Here is a 14,005-nt window from a genome sequence, read left to right as displayed (position 1 = left end):
GGCAGGAGAAATTTTGAAAGCTGCTGTGAGGAGGAGCTAGTGACTGGGTTTTGGGGTGTCTTGCACCCCACCCTCGTCACTTGTAGGAAAACCTCTTTGCATTCAGAGGTAATTGAACTGGAGGGAGGATTCCAGCCAGGGACCAGGGGGAAAGCGATTCTCCTGCAGCTCCCTCATTTGTCACTCGCCTTCTGACTCTCGTCCAAGCTCAGCTGCACCACGCTGGCAGCAGACTTCCTGCCCAAGTGCCAGCATCTGCTTAGCTGCCCCGTGCGACCCAGGCTGCCCTATTCTCTGGTCACCGTGCCTGGCCATTGGGACTGCTTCTGATGGCTGTGGCCTGCGCTGCCCCAGGGAGCATCTTCTGTAAGCAGCTCCTTTTCTCTCTCCTGGTGAGTAACAAACAGAGGCTTAGTGAATTCAAGCATGTTACTACCTGCTTCCTCCCTTCAGCCTGGGCCCGAAAGAGACAAGGGGTGTGGATGGAAGGCAGAGGAGACCGACAGGGAAAAACAAAAACAGATCTGAGGATCATGCAGGGAAGAGTTGAGAGAGTTGGGATTAGGAGGGGATGAATTTGGCTTACTTCGCAAATGTCCACAACAAGGATGTTAAAGTTTTTCGAGGGAATCCTCTGCTGTAGTGTTTTTCTAAGGAGTAGTCAAATGAATTTATTCCTTAGGCCATTGGCCCACAGCGTTCTAAGGTTTGTTTTTTGCTACTAGTCATTAAATAGACTCATGTTAGTTCACATGGTCCCATTGATCTGTAAAAAGAGGAAAAGGATTCTGGGTGAGTATGCAAATTACCCAGGACTTTTGGAATTTTACCAGGAAATGCCAAGAGAAATGGCAAAACTCTCAGGCAAGCATTTTAACTTATGAATAATAACGAAGATGTGGTAGTCATTGAAAACACCATGAACTTGGTTTCCACATGGGTTTTTAATAGCTTTGTAATTGTGTGTAAGATGCTATTTTTTCTTTGGTGAAGAGGGAAAAAGAGGGGAATTGTCCCACATCTGCCTCTGGCATTTCCAAGCTGTTAATTTCCTTTCCGCCCTTCATTTTAGCAAAATATTTTTGCTCTAAATTGTATTTGCAGAATTTGAAGGTGTGATACACATTTTTTCCCTTATATATGATGCATGTTGACTTTTCATCCTGTAACTATAAGAAGTCAGAACATTTTAAGTTGGTATTAGTTAGGTAAAATGTACAAATTTTCCAAGGCTGCTTTCCAGACAAATTTATATTGCTTTGGTTCCTTGCCTTATCCAGGATCCCTTGACCCATCATCCCATGTCCATTCATCCCTGGCCCCCAGGCTGACTAAAAGGGTACCAGATCCCAAGTCCCTCCACTTTACTTAGCTGCCAATTTAATCTGAAGACTGGAACAGTGTGTAATGGGTGGAAACACTCAGTGGCTCTGCCTGCAGAGGGAAGACCAGCCAGTTGGGGTCCAGGACAGTGGGGAAAAAAGATGAGAATGGGAATGGGAGTGTGTGTGTGTAACCCTATGGTCATGTCGTGTGTGTGTGTAATATAGTCCTGCACTGCATAGCAAGTTTTCAATCACTTTTGAACTCTATATATGATGGTGGTCCTGTAAGATCATCATGGAGCTGCCCCATCCAGTGTACCATTTTTTATCTTTCATCTCTATATTTTTACTGTGCCTTTTCTATGTTTAAATATGTTTAGATACACAAATACTATTGTGTTACAATTGCCTGCGGTGTTCAATACAGCAACATGCTATATGGGTTTGTAGCCTGGGAGCTGTAGGCTGTACCATATAGCCTAGGTGTGTAGCAGGCTGTATCATCTAGGTTTGTTTAAGTACACTCTATAATGTTCACACAATGACAAAAGCAACTCACAAGGCATTTCTCAGAACATATCTCCATGATTAAGCAACATATGGCTGTCTCTCTCTCTCTCTATATATATGAATATAGATTTGTACACATATAGGTCTATGTACAGGCGTATGCATACCTGTTTATATGTATAAATATGCCTATGTATGCGTGTGTATGTTTCCAATTACAAAATGCTATTTCCACATTATATATTTAGACCACTATTAACAGAATGGTTTATGTTCATAAAGTTCTTTGCAAAATTGTAATACAAAATATATACTGATAATGTTTGTTTGCATCTCTTATAATTGCAGAAGTCAAACACAAGTTGAGTATTTCAATTTTACTGCAGTTTTTTTCTTTCTTAAAATGTGTGTACATTTTGTTGATACCCTCTGTATATAATTTAGTAGATTTCCTAGCATCAGGGATAAACACATTTTAACAAGTCAAATAATAAGAAGTTCTCAAGTTTTAAAAGGTAGTTATTTAAATGAAAACTGAACACAAGTGTGACTTTTAAAATTCTAGCTTTTTATGTTATCTGCCTAAGCGCAATTTATGAAATTACCTATTTTAAAAGGCTATTACAGCATAATCAATACACTTGAATTGAGTTGGAAAAGAAGTGAACATCCTTCTCTTTTCTGCTCACAGATAATGGGACCAATAATTCTAGAAAGGTCTTCAGAGAGAAATTGATCAGAAAAGTGACCTATACATTTCAGAAAAATCTAGTTCTGCTCTAGTTTATATTTAAGTAATAAAAGAGCAGTAATTTTGATAAAGGAAAGAAAAAGAAAATGAACAGGAAATGGCAAGAAGAAGAAGAAAATATGTTTTGCATTTTTTGATACCTTTGAAGTGCTAGCTTTTATTTTTCAGATAATATCTGTCTTCTTTGAACTACCTAGCTTTTAAACACAATAGTTATGTCTTTAATTACAAATCTTTACCCATTTGAAGGTTACTCTCTATATTTTGAAATATATTTCTTGTTAGACTAGTCATGTAAATTGAGATCATTTAAACTTTGAAGTTTTTGCCAAGTCAGTCTGAAAAGTGATTTGAAAACACTGGAGTATCTGTAGGCATTATCCTTTATGAGGTTAAAAAAGGGCTCGAATACTAGAAAGGCTCAAAATCTAAAAAAGATTTCATCAACTATACCCTCTAATAGTGAAAATGATGGTTTGAGAATTATTATAGACATGTGATTATTCTATTCTAGAGTTAAGTATTTTCTCCAAGTTAAAAAATCAGAATGGCGTTTATTAATGGTCTTAGAGATATACATATAACCTATTCATAAAGCCAAAGGTTTATAACACATGTTCTTACAATGATGCAACATGATTTAGGTCCTAAAAACTACTGTTCACTTCATTTTTTCATACATATTAAATGGTAGTGACGCCCCTTATGCCATTTTCTTTGCAGGTTCCTTTTGAGATGAACATGAAAACAATTAAAGGATTAAAAGATTAATTTCTTTCCAAAATTGACAATATTTTTACCAATAAGACAAAATTGTATTGTGAGAATCTATGATCAAATGTAATTCCTTATTTTTTTCTTTCTTTTGAGGTTCTAACACTATTTTGCGATGCTTGTCAGAAAATTTCTCTTCGAGTTCCTTCTCATCTTCAAGCTGAAACACTTGTAGGCAAAGGTGAGAAACAACATAAAGAATGTCTAGTTGTAACTTCTACGTCTAGCTTTAGGCTGCTCTCATGTGTATAAAGTTTGGGATAAAAGCCACCTAGTAGCTCCTTGGCATTAAAATTGGACATATAATACAAGTAGGCTACTTTTGTTTCAGCAGTGGTTAGAAATAATTAAACTTGCAAAGTTAGTTGTATGCTTTTCTTGCCAGAAAAATTAGCAAACATCAGAGGGCTAAGTTCTCTTGGCTTAGTTCAAACACAGCAAGACTCCAACACCAGAAGCATATTTTAATTAATATAAACTAATGGGCTGCCAAAATTCCAAAGCCAAGGTTCTTTGATTGATCAGACATGAAATGGATGTGTCAAAAGTTAAATGCCCCAAATTTGTTCTTAAGTTTGATTACAACAATTAAGTATCCACCAAGAATGTGTGTGATATATTTCATAGAGTAGCTTGTGAAAGCAAATACAATTCCAGTAGGTCTTACTGCTACAACCATCCCTGACGTGTAGGTGGGTTGTGCTGAATCCGAAGGTAACATTGCTTTCATCAATTTTTTTCACTGGCTTGAGTGCACATTTAGAAAAATACACCTTGAATACAGAAATAGTATCCTTTCTAAGTCAGACAGTGTTTTTCACAGTGCTCTAAGGTTTTGAATTCATATAAACCATCCACACTCTAAAGACATGTAATAAATACACTAGATATGTTAAATATGAATCTATAAAGGAAAGATTTTGACAACAGCCACAAGGCACATAAGTCATTGGTTTTATTAAACCTTCAAAAGGTGTTACAGAAAGATTATATGCAACATCAGTGAGAAACATTCCTTAAGAATAGACTTGTTTTCTCGCTGGTAGCAAGATCATTTTAGCTATCAAAAATTACTCCAAACAAGTTCAAAATCCACTGATATCATAAGTTATCCTACTTATACATACCCTTTTTAAATGAGACATAAAAATAAGGAGAATGAATCCAGTGACGCTAGGAAAATATTTTATGTCCTAAATTAATTTATAATGAAGGTAGTGGAAAAGCTAATTCCATTGATTGTGTTATTTAATTTTCATGGCCACTAAGTTTTAGAATAGCAGGTGCACACACATTCCAGGTGTAACTTCCCTCTTTCTGCTTCTCCTCCACTGACTCGCGGTTGCTATTCCTGTAAAACTTGTTCTATTCCTGTTTCATCTGACAAATTGCTGGGCCATTTCTTCCCTGCAGTGAATCTGGAGGAGTGTCTCAAGTCGGCCAGCCTAATCCTGTCCAGTGACCCTGCCTTCACCATTCTAGAAGATGGCTCAATTTACACCACACGTGACTTCATCTTGCCTTCTGAAAGGAAGAGCCTTTTCATTTTTCTCTCAGACAGTCAGAGACAAGAACAAAAGCAGATAGAAATTGTACTGTCAGCGAGAGACAACAAGGTATAATAGCCAAGCACTGAAGTCGCCTAGAACATTAATCTGCTTAGGAAGAGTCTTTCATTTTGTATGCTTCCTTTCAGGTCAAAATCATCGCTCTTGAATGATCATTTGCTTGTCTTTTTCCACTTGTAATTAATATAAATAAAGACTAGACTGTTAAGGAGTAGTAGAGGATTAGCAAAATTTCATAAAATGGACAACTCTGCAGCGAGGGAGAAAACCTATAGGAGGGTTTCAGACAGTGCTTTTTCGTGTAGCGGTAGGAACGACCATCCTGAGGAACTAGGACAAGACGGGTGGGTCTAAAACGTGGAGAAAAGTGATTCTGACTGGAGAAATGGCCTCCACCCTGCCTGCGGCTTTCTGCCAACTGACGGTGGGTTTGGGTGTCTCTTTAAAAAGGAGAAGCATACCACAGTCACACATAAGCACAAAAAAGTTACTGTGGGGAGTTATCTCAGCTGTGTTAAATAATGAATTTTTACTATGGAAGAAGTGGTAAAATTTTAATAATAGGTTTATTAGTTAAATTTCACTAGTTAAAAATATTTTTTGGTTTGTATACATACAAATACAATATTTACCGTAAATAAAATGTTTGAAATTCTAAAACAAAACAAAACAAAAAGGTGAAGCTATCCTCTAAAGCTTCCTCTTATCTTAATGCAAAATTTGACTGAGTCCCTGTCTTCTAGAGAGTACAGGGTTATTGGACTATGGGCTCCTTTTCTTATAGGGAGGGGTGGTGATTGGTTCAAGGAGCAGAAGGAAAAACGTTTCTGAAATTCACATCTTACATGAGGCAAACTCAGCATAATGAATTTGCTCTTGTAAAATCATTTACTAGTAAGTGATTCGATTTATAAAAAGATTTCCCAGCTAAATTCTTTTTGATTACAAGAACTACTTTCCACTGAATTTAGAATATACTTAGGGGTTATAAAATATTTTATATCCAAATTTTAAAGAATCTCTACATTACATAAAATAAAGTGCACTTGAACAAACGCTGACTGTACCTTTATATAGGCATAAAAATAGCTGCACTGTAGCAAGGGTTTTAACAGAATTCGGTTACACCATTCCTAGTGGAATAAAATCAATTCTTAAATGTTTATTAGCAGGTTATCTATTTTTAGGGAGGTCTGTACCTTCTGAAGGTAGCATCTTTACCAATACCCTATACATTTATTGTTGGTTAAATCACTAATTCAGGAAATAAGTGGGGTTGGGGGTATAGCACAGTCTGAGGTTTTATGTGTGTGTTAGAAATGCTTTGGGGATTAACCACGATATTGTTATGCATAAGCCTTACTTATTTTCTCCTTGTTGATGTATGCATGAAAGTTTACAATTCCAAGAATGATAAGCAATGCTATATTTCTTTATTTCTCATCAAATATAGGGGCCTAAGAAGAGGCATACCAAAGACACAGCCCTCAAGCGTGGCAAGAGACGATGGGCTCCTATTCCATGTTCTCTGATGGAGAACTCGTTGGGGCCATTTCCACAACATGTTCAGCAGGTATATTTCACTTTATTTGATTTTATATGTATTAGAGTTATTTTGTTGTTAAAACTTTCCATTTGAATTGCACAGTATACGGAATTGAGGCTTTAAATTGGTACTTAGAAGGATCATCTATTCACCAGAACTAGGGTCACACAGAAGTGATCCAGTATGCTACATTTTATCACTTCCTTTAAGAAAAAATATTTAGACGTTTAGAAATAAGTTTTATATTTTGAATTCCAGATGCCCTTTACATCTATGTCCTAATTTGCCTGAATATTACGCTAGACTTTTTAGCACTTACATACAGAAGGCATGCCTGCAGATTTTGCATAATTAATCTCTCACTTCAATTAACATCCACAAAAAAATCCCCCATATTTCTGTTTACCAAGATTATCCCACTGCACATAGCTGGAATGCAAACATAAAGACAGTTTTGAAAATATGCAATTCTTGAAGAATTAATTGTGTAAGGAAGGTTGTGTCACTTTTTTTTTTAATCACATAATTTTCAATGCCAAATAATTCAAAATACTGAAACTGTCACTATACTTCTGTCAAAGTAAGACTAGCTACATAGGAATTGTAAAGGTGTATTACTCCACAAATTGTATAAATATGCAAATAACAAAATAAGTTGGGATCAAATAAATGGCAGAATCTGTGGCTTCGAACATTGCAAAAAAAAATGGCGGATGATAAGTAGCTAAGAAGAAAAAAGACAGACAAGGGAGTAGGAAAGGGAGTAATTGCTAAAAGTCAAACTACCATAAGAGGTTGGATTGAAGATATTTATCATGACACATCTGCTCTCTTCTTAAATTTTCACTGTAGATCCAATCTGATGCCGCACAGAACTACACGATCTTTTACTCCATAAGTGGACCTGGTGTGGACAAAGAGCCCTTCAATTTGTTCTTCATAGAGAAAGACACTGGGGATATCTTTTGTACACGAAGCATTGACCGTGAGCAATATGATCAGTTTTTGGTAGGATTCTTGAAATATTAATTCAGAATTTTACCTGTATATTGGTTTATTCATATTTTCAATTCTGCTTCCTTGCATATTATAATCAAATATTTGGTTTAATATTTAAAATATTATGAATGTGTGATATGAATTCCTATTTTCTATTGGTGCCATTGATAGAGAAAGACAGTGTATAAAATTAGGGATGTTAAGGTAGAGTGAAAATTGTAGAAAATATAATGGCGCATCGCTTCTCGGCCTTTTGGCTAAGATCATGTGTAGAAAATATAATGGCGTAATGTTAAAGGATAGATTTTGATCTGTAGAATCTTGTGGAAACAACAGTTTTATTAAGTTTTAAGTTCTTTATGATAAAATAGCTCAATTATTCTCAGTCATTGCTGTACATTATAAATTACATGAGAACTTTAAAAAAGTACTGACGTTTGGGCCCGTACCCAGAAATTATGATTTAATTGTTCTGGGATGGGCCCCAGTCATGCAAGCTCTAAGTATATGAGGACTGGATTCACTATGTTAGCCCATGCATAAAGCTGTTGCTTCTTTTCTTTCATTGTTATTCAGCAATGAGATCCCTGGCTACCATTTTATTTCTTTAGTAATGCAGAACAAATTTACCAGGGTATCTTATTCTATCTTACCCTACCCATTAACAATTGTAACTCTTTCATAAATCAAGTCCTTTTTTTGTTTATTGTTTCAATTTTTACATATCTCTTTGGTGTTCTAATGTCTAATCTGACATGTAAAAGGAATTCACATTGGTTTTTGGGGTGATGGGTAATGAAACTAATTATGGGCTAATTGTTCTGAATTATTAGAGAGTACAGTAAAATTCTTTGTTAAAGGAGGATATGAAAGAGAAACTTGTGTCATGTTGGATGATTCAGCGAGTGATATCTAAGCAAACATAAGAGATGAGTAAGAGTTGGTGTCCACAACAAGGAAGCTGTGACAGAAGTTAACGACTATAGGGAGGACAAGTAGGTGGCTAAGCGTTCCAGGTATATTCATCCACAATGGAAGGACTTACTTGTTAAAAAGAATCAACAGTAATAATAGCAACAACAAACCGTGGCTAGAGTGTTGCTGGAAGCTAAGGAAGAGTGTGAAATTCAAAGCTCGAGAGGCAGGTAAAGTCCAAAGTGTGAAAGATCTTAAAATTCATACCAAGGAGACCAAACTCTCTCCTGCGCATGTTCACCAAAGCACTATCAGATAGTGAAATTTTTGATATAACATAAATTTTCTACTTTACACATTTTTAATATAAAATAATTTGTATTTAATATTAATTCATAATTAAATATATTTAATGTTAATACATAATTAAATACAAAATGAATGTGGAATTATAGTGAGATGTTTTTCATGATATGTTTTCCTCACAAATTCTCTAAACATGTTCGTAGAATTAGTAGATCCTAAGTATTTGCCCAGTTTTCCTGTAGACTTGGACGTGTAACAACCTACAAGAATTTGTTTTCTTTGTTTGTGGGCTGCTGGTAGCTGTCTTACCTACCTCCAAGTGGTTGTGATCAGTAAATGTCATGGTGTTACTGATACCACTGTTTCAGTGTAAAGGTCTTTAGAGCCGTTGTAATGGTAGAACAAAGTATAAGTTCCAGAATGTTGTCCTCAAACTTGGAGATTTTAATATAATTACCCAATCATTTTCTTTTCTGTAACCTATATACCTAGTAAGTGTTAATAATAGAGGATTATTGTTTGAAATAATTTGATTGTATCAGCTGTTGAGAATGGTAGCCATGGATCCAACTCTGGACATAGCCTTACTGTGTCCTCGGTCTCTCTCTTACCCCCATGTTGTTTTGCAAAGATTTTCTTTGATGAGTCACTTCATTATTTGTAGTTTGGAGAGTTTGTCTTAAACCATTAAAATCATAAAATTTTTCAGAAATTCATACAAAGCTATTTTTCCAAGTTTCTCAAAGAACAGTTGTATAAAAAGAGATTTCTTCAACAATTCCAACTTAGTCTTTGAAAGAAAGCAGCTTCAAACTCTCTTCCTCTTTGAATACTTGAGAGAATCTGTAACTTGGGATAAGTCAATTTCAGTCTGGCCCATTCTGACTATTCAGCCAGAACCTTACTATCTTGTAAGGTTGATTTTCTTTTCCAGAGGTACAGGTTGATGCCTGGTCTTCATGTGTATGCTGCTAATTCACATTCTGTTCCCGCTCCCCTTGGTGTCACTGCTTTCTTTCCTGAATGCCTCTCACTTCAAGGCCAAAGTCAAGTCCCAGCTCCTGTTGGTAGCTGTTTGAATTTTCCCAAAGACAACAATTGCAGCAAGATACAATGTGAAAGGGCTAAAAGATATAAGGTTCTACAAGCTACAGAAGAATTCAGAAGGGAAAGGATTTCACAATAACACATATTAAATGACACTTTTCTAACCCAGCTAAGAATATGACTATTAAGATTTTATGTTATTCTTTTTATAACATTTAAGTATAATTATTGTTGTATATTCTTTAATATACAATAATAGAAACTAGACTAAAAAACCATTACCTCTCTGGATTTTTTAAACTGTTGCTTTCATGACTAAGTATGAAAATATTTATAATCAGTTATTCTAGTATATGAACATAAGTAGATTCTTGTAAAGCTATGTCATGCTTTAATGTTTACTTATATTCCTAGTTTCTATTTTCCTATTTACAATAATGGTTCCAATTTTGACTCATTTTGGAGATATGTGGCTCATATTAGCAAAACAAACAAATAAAAAGTCAAGAATAGAGCCTGAAGCAAAATCACTGCAGCTGAATGTGAAATAATATTTCAGCGGAATGTAAAATAATATTTACTTGTAGTCACATAGCAAGCAATATTATTATTTCAAAGTATAAGTGATCATATGTTGAGAAGCAGATGATCTTCATTTTCCCCGAAAAGAAAAACTATCAAAAATCAGTGTAAATTATAGCAGGATGGACTTAGTTCAGATAGGGTAAGGAAACATTTTAATTCCATTGTGTTGAAGTAGAAGAATTCATTATAAGAGGTACAATAGAATCATTATGATAACATTTACAAAGGGCAAACTTAAGGGGCAATTTATCTCCTTAAAGGGAAAGACGGATAAAACTTAATACAAAAAACCCTATGTATTGAAGACTTAGCCAACATTAGGCTCAGTATTACTGTGTTAGGTGCCTCAGAAATACAAATATCAGTAAGTCTCAGGCCTACTGCCTGAGGACAATTGTAATAGAAATATAAAACAGTTTTGTAGGTTTTTCTAGACAATACTATAAAAATAGCAGCATTTTAGAAAAGAAAAATCCACATAATCTATACAGAGAAAAGGGGAGGGATTGTTAGGAAAAGTAAATCATGTGACATCTGGATGTGCTGGTGGGGATGATGATGATGGGATGGATGACAATGGTGATGACAATGGTGGTGCTGTTGGTGACAGTAATGGGGACATTGACAGTCAGCATAGTGGTGATGGTGGTGATGGTGTGATAAATGGTCATGATACATCCCTATATTCCATTCCTGAGTTTGGAATTTTTTGATAAATAAGATACAGATATCAGGCTGATGGAAATAAAAAAATATTTTTTTACTTGAAAATACCACCCGGTAGTTATATGGGGAAAGTGAATAAAAGAGCAGAGAGAACATGGATATTATCTTAATACTTTCCATTGCAAATGTTATTGTGGAAGTTTCTTCTTCTCCGGGTTAGCACGAAGAGTGAAGAGGGACTGTTGCCTTTTAACACAACCGTGAGGATTTTGTGATTGCTTTAGCAGATAAGAAGTGGATCAATGAAGTATCAGGATTACAATTGTGCTTTATGAAAATAAATCCTGACTTTTGAGTACAATATAGATCGGAGAAGGGAAGGTCAGTTAGAACAATTGCAGGAAAGTTGGTAAAACAACTTGTAGGATACCTTTGGAGTTACACGGGGCTGATGGCAGTGGGAATAGGAGAGACAATTGGATGACAGAAAGAAGATGCCACAGTCTCTAGAAGTTGGTAACTGATGAATCAGGCTAAAGAGAAAGGAGAAGTTTGATGCCTGAGATTTTAATCCTAGTTCGTGTTTTAGGAATGGTTATGGAAGGAAAAGAAGAGCTAGGCATGGTAAAGAACTGAGTCAACACAGGGTTCACTGGGGCATGTTTAGTTGGTCTGTCAGTGAAGAAAATCTGTTCCACACCTATTTCTTGAACATTTACTATGTAAAAACCACCTGCGGAGAGTGCAGAAATAATCTAATGCAGTTTAAAGGGAAAAGACATTAAATCCTGGCAGTTGGGGATAAGACATACCATATTTGGAATGGAATTTGTAAAATATTTACCCTTCTTTTTTTTGAGACAGAGTTTCACTTTGTTGCTCTTGGTAGAGTGCTGTAGCATCATGGCTCACAGCATCGTCAAAGTCTTGGGCTCAAGCGATTCTCTTGCCTCAGCCTCCCGAGTAACTGGGACTACAGGCGTCCCCCACAACACCCAGCTACTTTTAAAGATGAGGTCTCACTTGTGGTCAGGCTGGTCTTGAACGTGTGAGCTCAGGCAATCCATCTGCCTTGGCCTCCCAGATTACAGGCATGAGTCACCATATCCGGCAATGTGTACACTTTTATTTGCATTTTTATTTTAAAAAAATTAATACTTATGGAAGAAAAATGAGAAAATACAAGTAGAGAAAAGAATTCATAATTGAATCATCTAGAAATAATTGTGATGTATTTTTATATGGTATCTGTAAATCCCTAAATAAATAGAATCATATATTTTTATATACTTTTAAAAAATTCTTGTTACTAACATGACTAGGAAAGGCTACATGCATTCGAACAAGTAGAACACCATGCTGCTAGCTCAGAGGACACCAGCAGTGCTCAGTAACAGAGGGCCTGGGACTTGCTGGAGTACATTGGAGAACAATGAGAAATACTGCCAAGAGGGGATCAAGGCCCCGTGGGGGGCTCAGGGTGTGCCCACGTGTTATCTCCCTGTTGCTTCATTTCTTGGTTCCCGATACCTCCATGAATGATTTTCTAAGCATCACATTTCCTTCCACTGCTAGGCTTACTCCTAAATATGATTTGTCGTGTGATGGTATTTTTCTTCCTTTCAGCTGTATGGCTATGCGACAACAGCAGATGGCTATGCACCAGAGTATCCCCTCCCCTTGTTAATGAAGATAGAAGATGATAACGATAATGCCCCATATTTCGAATACCAGAAGACTGTCTTTAATGTGCCTGAAAATTGCCGAAGCGGTGAGTTCACATTTTACAATGATACAATAGATAAGATTATTTGACACTTATTAAGTAGTATAATTAAGAATGTTGAATTTTATCATTGCATTTCATGCTTTTCTTTGCTATTTCTTTTCTTTTCTGAGACGGAGTCTTACTCTGTTGCCTAGGGTAGAGTGCCATGGCTTTAGCCTAGCTCACAGCAACCTCAAACTCCCAGGTTTAGGCAATCCTCCTGCCTCAGCCTCCTTCCAGAGCAGCCAGGACTGCAGGTGTCAGACACAATACCTAGCTAATTTTTTTCTTTCTATTTTTAGTAGAGCCACAGTTTCACTCTTTTTTTTTTAATTATTAAATCATAGCTGTGTACGTTAATGCAATCATGGGGCACCATACACTGGTTTTATAGACCGTTTGACACATTTTCATCACACTGGTTAACATAGCCTTCCTGGCATTTTCTTAGTTATTGTGTTAAGACATTTACATTCTACATTTACTAAGTTTCACATACACCCTTGTAAGATGCACCCCAGGTGTAATCCCACCAATCACCCTCCCTCCTCCCACGTCCCCCCTCCCTCCCTTCCCTTTCCCCCTTCCCCCTATTCTTGGGTTATAACTGGGTTATAGCTTTCATGTGAAAGCCGTATATTAATTTCATAGTAGGGCTGAGTATATTGGATACTTTTTCTTCCATTCTTGAGATACTTTACTAAGAAGAATATGTTCCAGCTCCATCCATGTAAACATGAAAGAGGTAAAGTCTCCATCTTTCTTTAAGGCTGCATAGTATTCCATGGTGTACATATACCACAATTTATTAATCCACTCATGGATCGATGGGCACTTGGGCTTTTCCCATGACTTAGCAATTATGAATTGGGCTGCAATAAACATTCTGGTACAAATATCTTTGTTATGATGAGATTTTTGGTCTTCTGGGTATATGCCTAATAGAGGAATTATAGGATTAAATGGCAGATCTATTTTTAGACCTCTAAGTGTTCTTCAAACATCTTTCCAAAAGGAATGTATTAATTTGCATTCCCACCAGCAATGTAGAAGTGTTCCCTTTTCTCCACATCCATGCCAACATCTCTGGTCTTGGGATTTTGTGATATGGGCTAATCTTAATGGATTACTTAGATGATATCTCAAAGTAGTTTTGATTTGCATTTCTCTGATGATTAAAGATGATGAGCATTTTTTCATATGTCTGTAGGCCGTGTTCCTGTCTTCTTCAGAGAAGTTTCTCTT

The 14,005-nt window shown here is 36.2% G+C and overlaps 1 protein-coding gene across 2 annotated transcripts in view; it reads left to right on the top strand.

Moving 5' to 3' along the window:
- The first annotated feature begins 264 nt into the window (after positions 1 to 264).
- DSC1 (desmocollin 1) overlaps positions 265 to 14,005 on the top strand; it is a 37,288-nt gene continuing 23,547 nt past the window's right edge. For both annotated transcript variants that reach the window (XM_053571613.1, XM_053571615.1), the window contains exons 1-6: positions 265 to 392; positions 3,457 to 3,541; positions 4,774 to 4,976; positions 6,382 to 6,501; positions 7,327 to 7,482; positions 12,619 to 12,763. In XM_053571613.1, the coding sequence (XP_053427588.1) occupies positions 330 to 392; positions 3,457 to 3,541; positions 4,774 to 4,976; positions 6,382 to 6,501; positions 7,327 to 7,482; positions 12,619 to 12,763 (772 nt within the window). In that variant the 5' untranslated portion in view covers positions 265 to 329. The remainder of the gene's footprint in view (positions 393 to 3,456; positions 3,542 to 4,773; positions 4,977 to 6,381; positions 6,502 to 7,326; positions 7,483 to 12,618; positions 12,764 to 14,005) is intronic.

The sequence above is a fragment of the Nycticebus coucang genome, chromosome 19 (assembly GCF_027406575.1).
Source record: "Nycticebus coucang isolate mNycCou1 chromosome 19, mNycCou1.pri, whole genome shotgun sequence".
Taxonomy (NCBI): Eukaryota; Metazoa; Chordata; class Mammalia; order Primates; family Lorisidae; genus Nycticebus; species Nycticebus coucang.
Note: the sequence above shows the minus strand (reverse complement) of the source record. Positions and strands in the feature narration are given on the sequence as shown.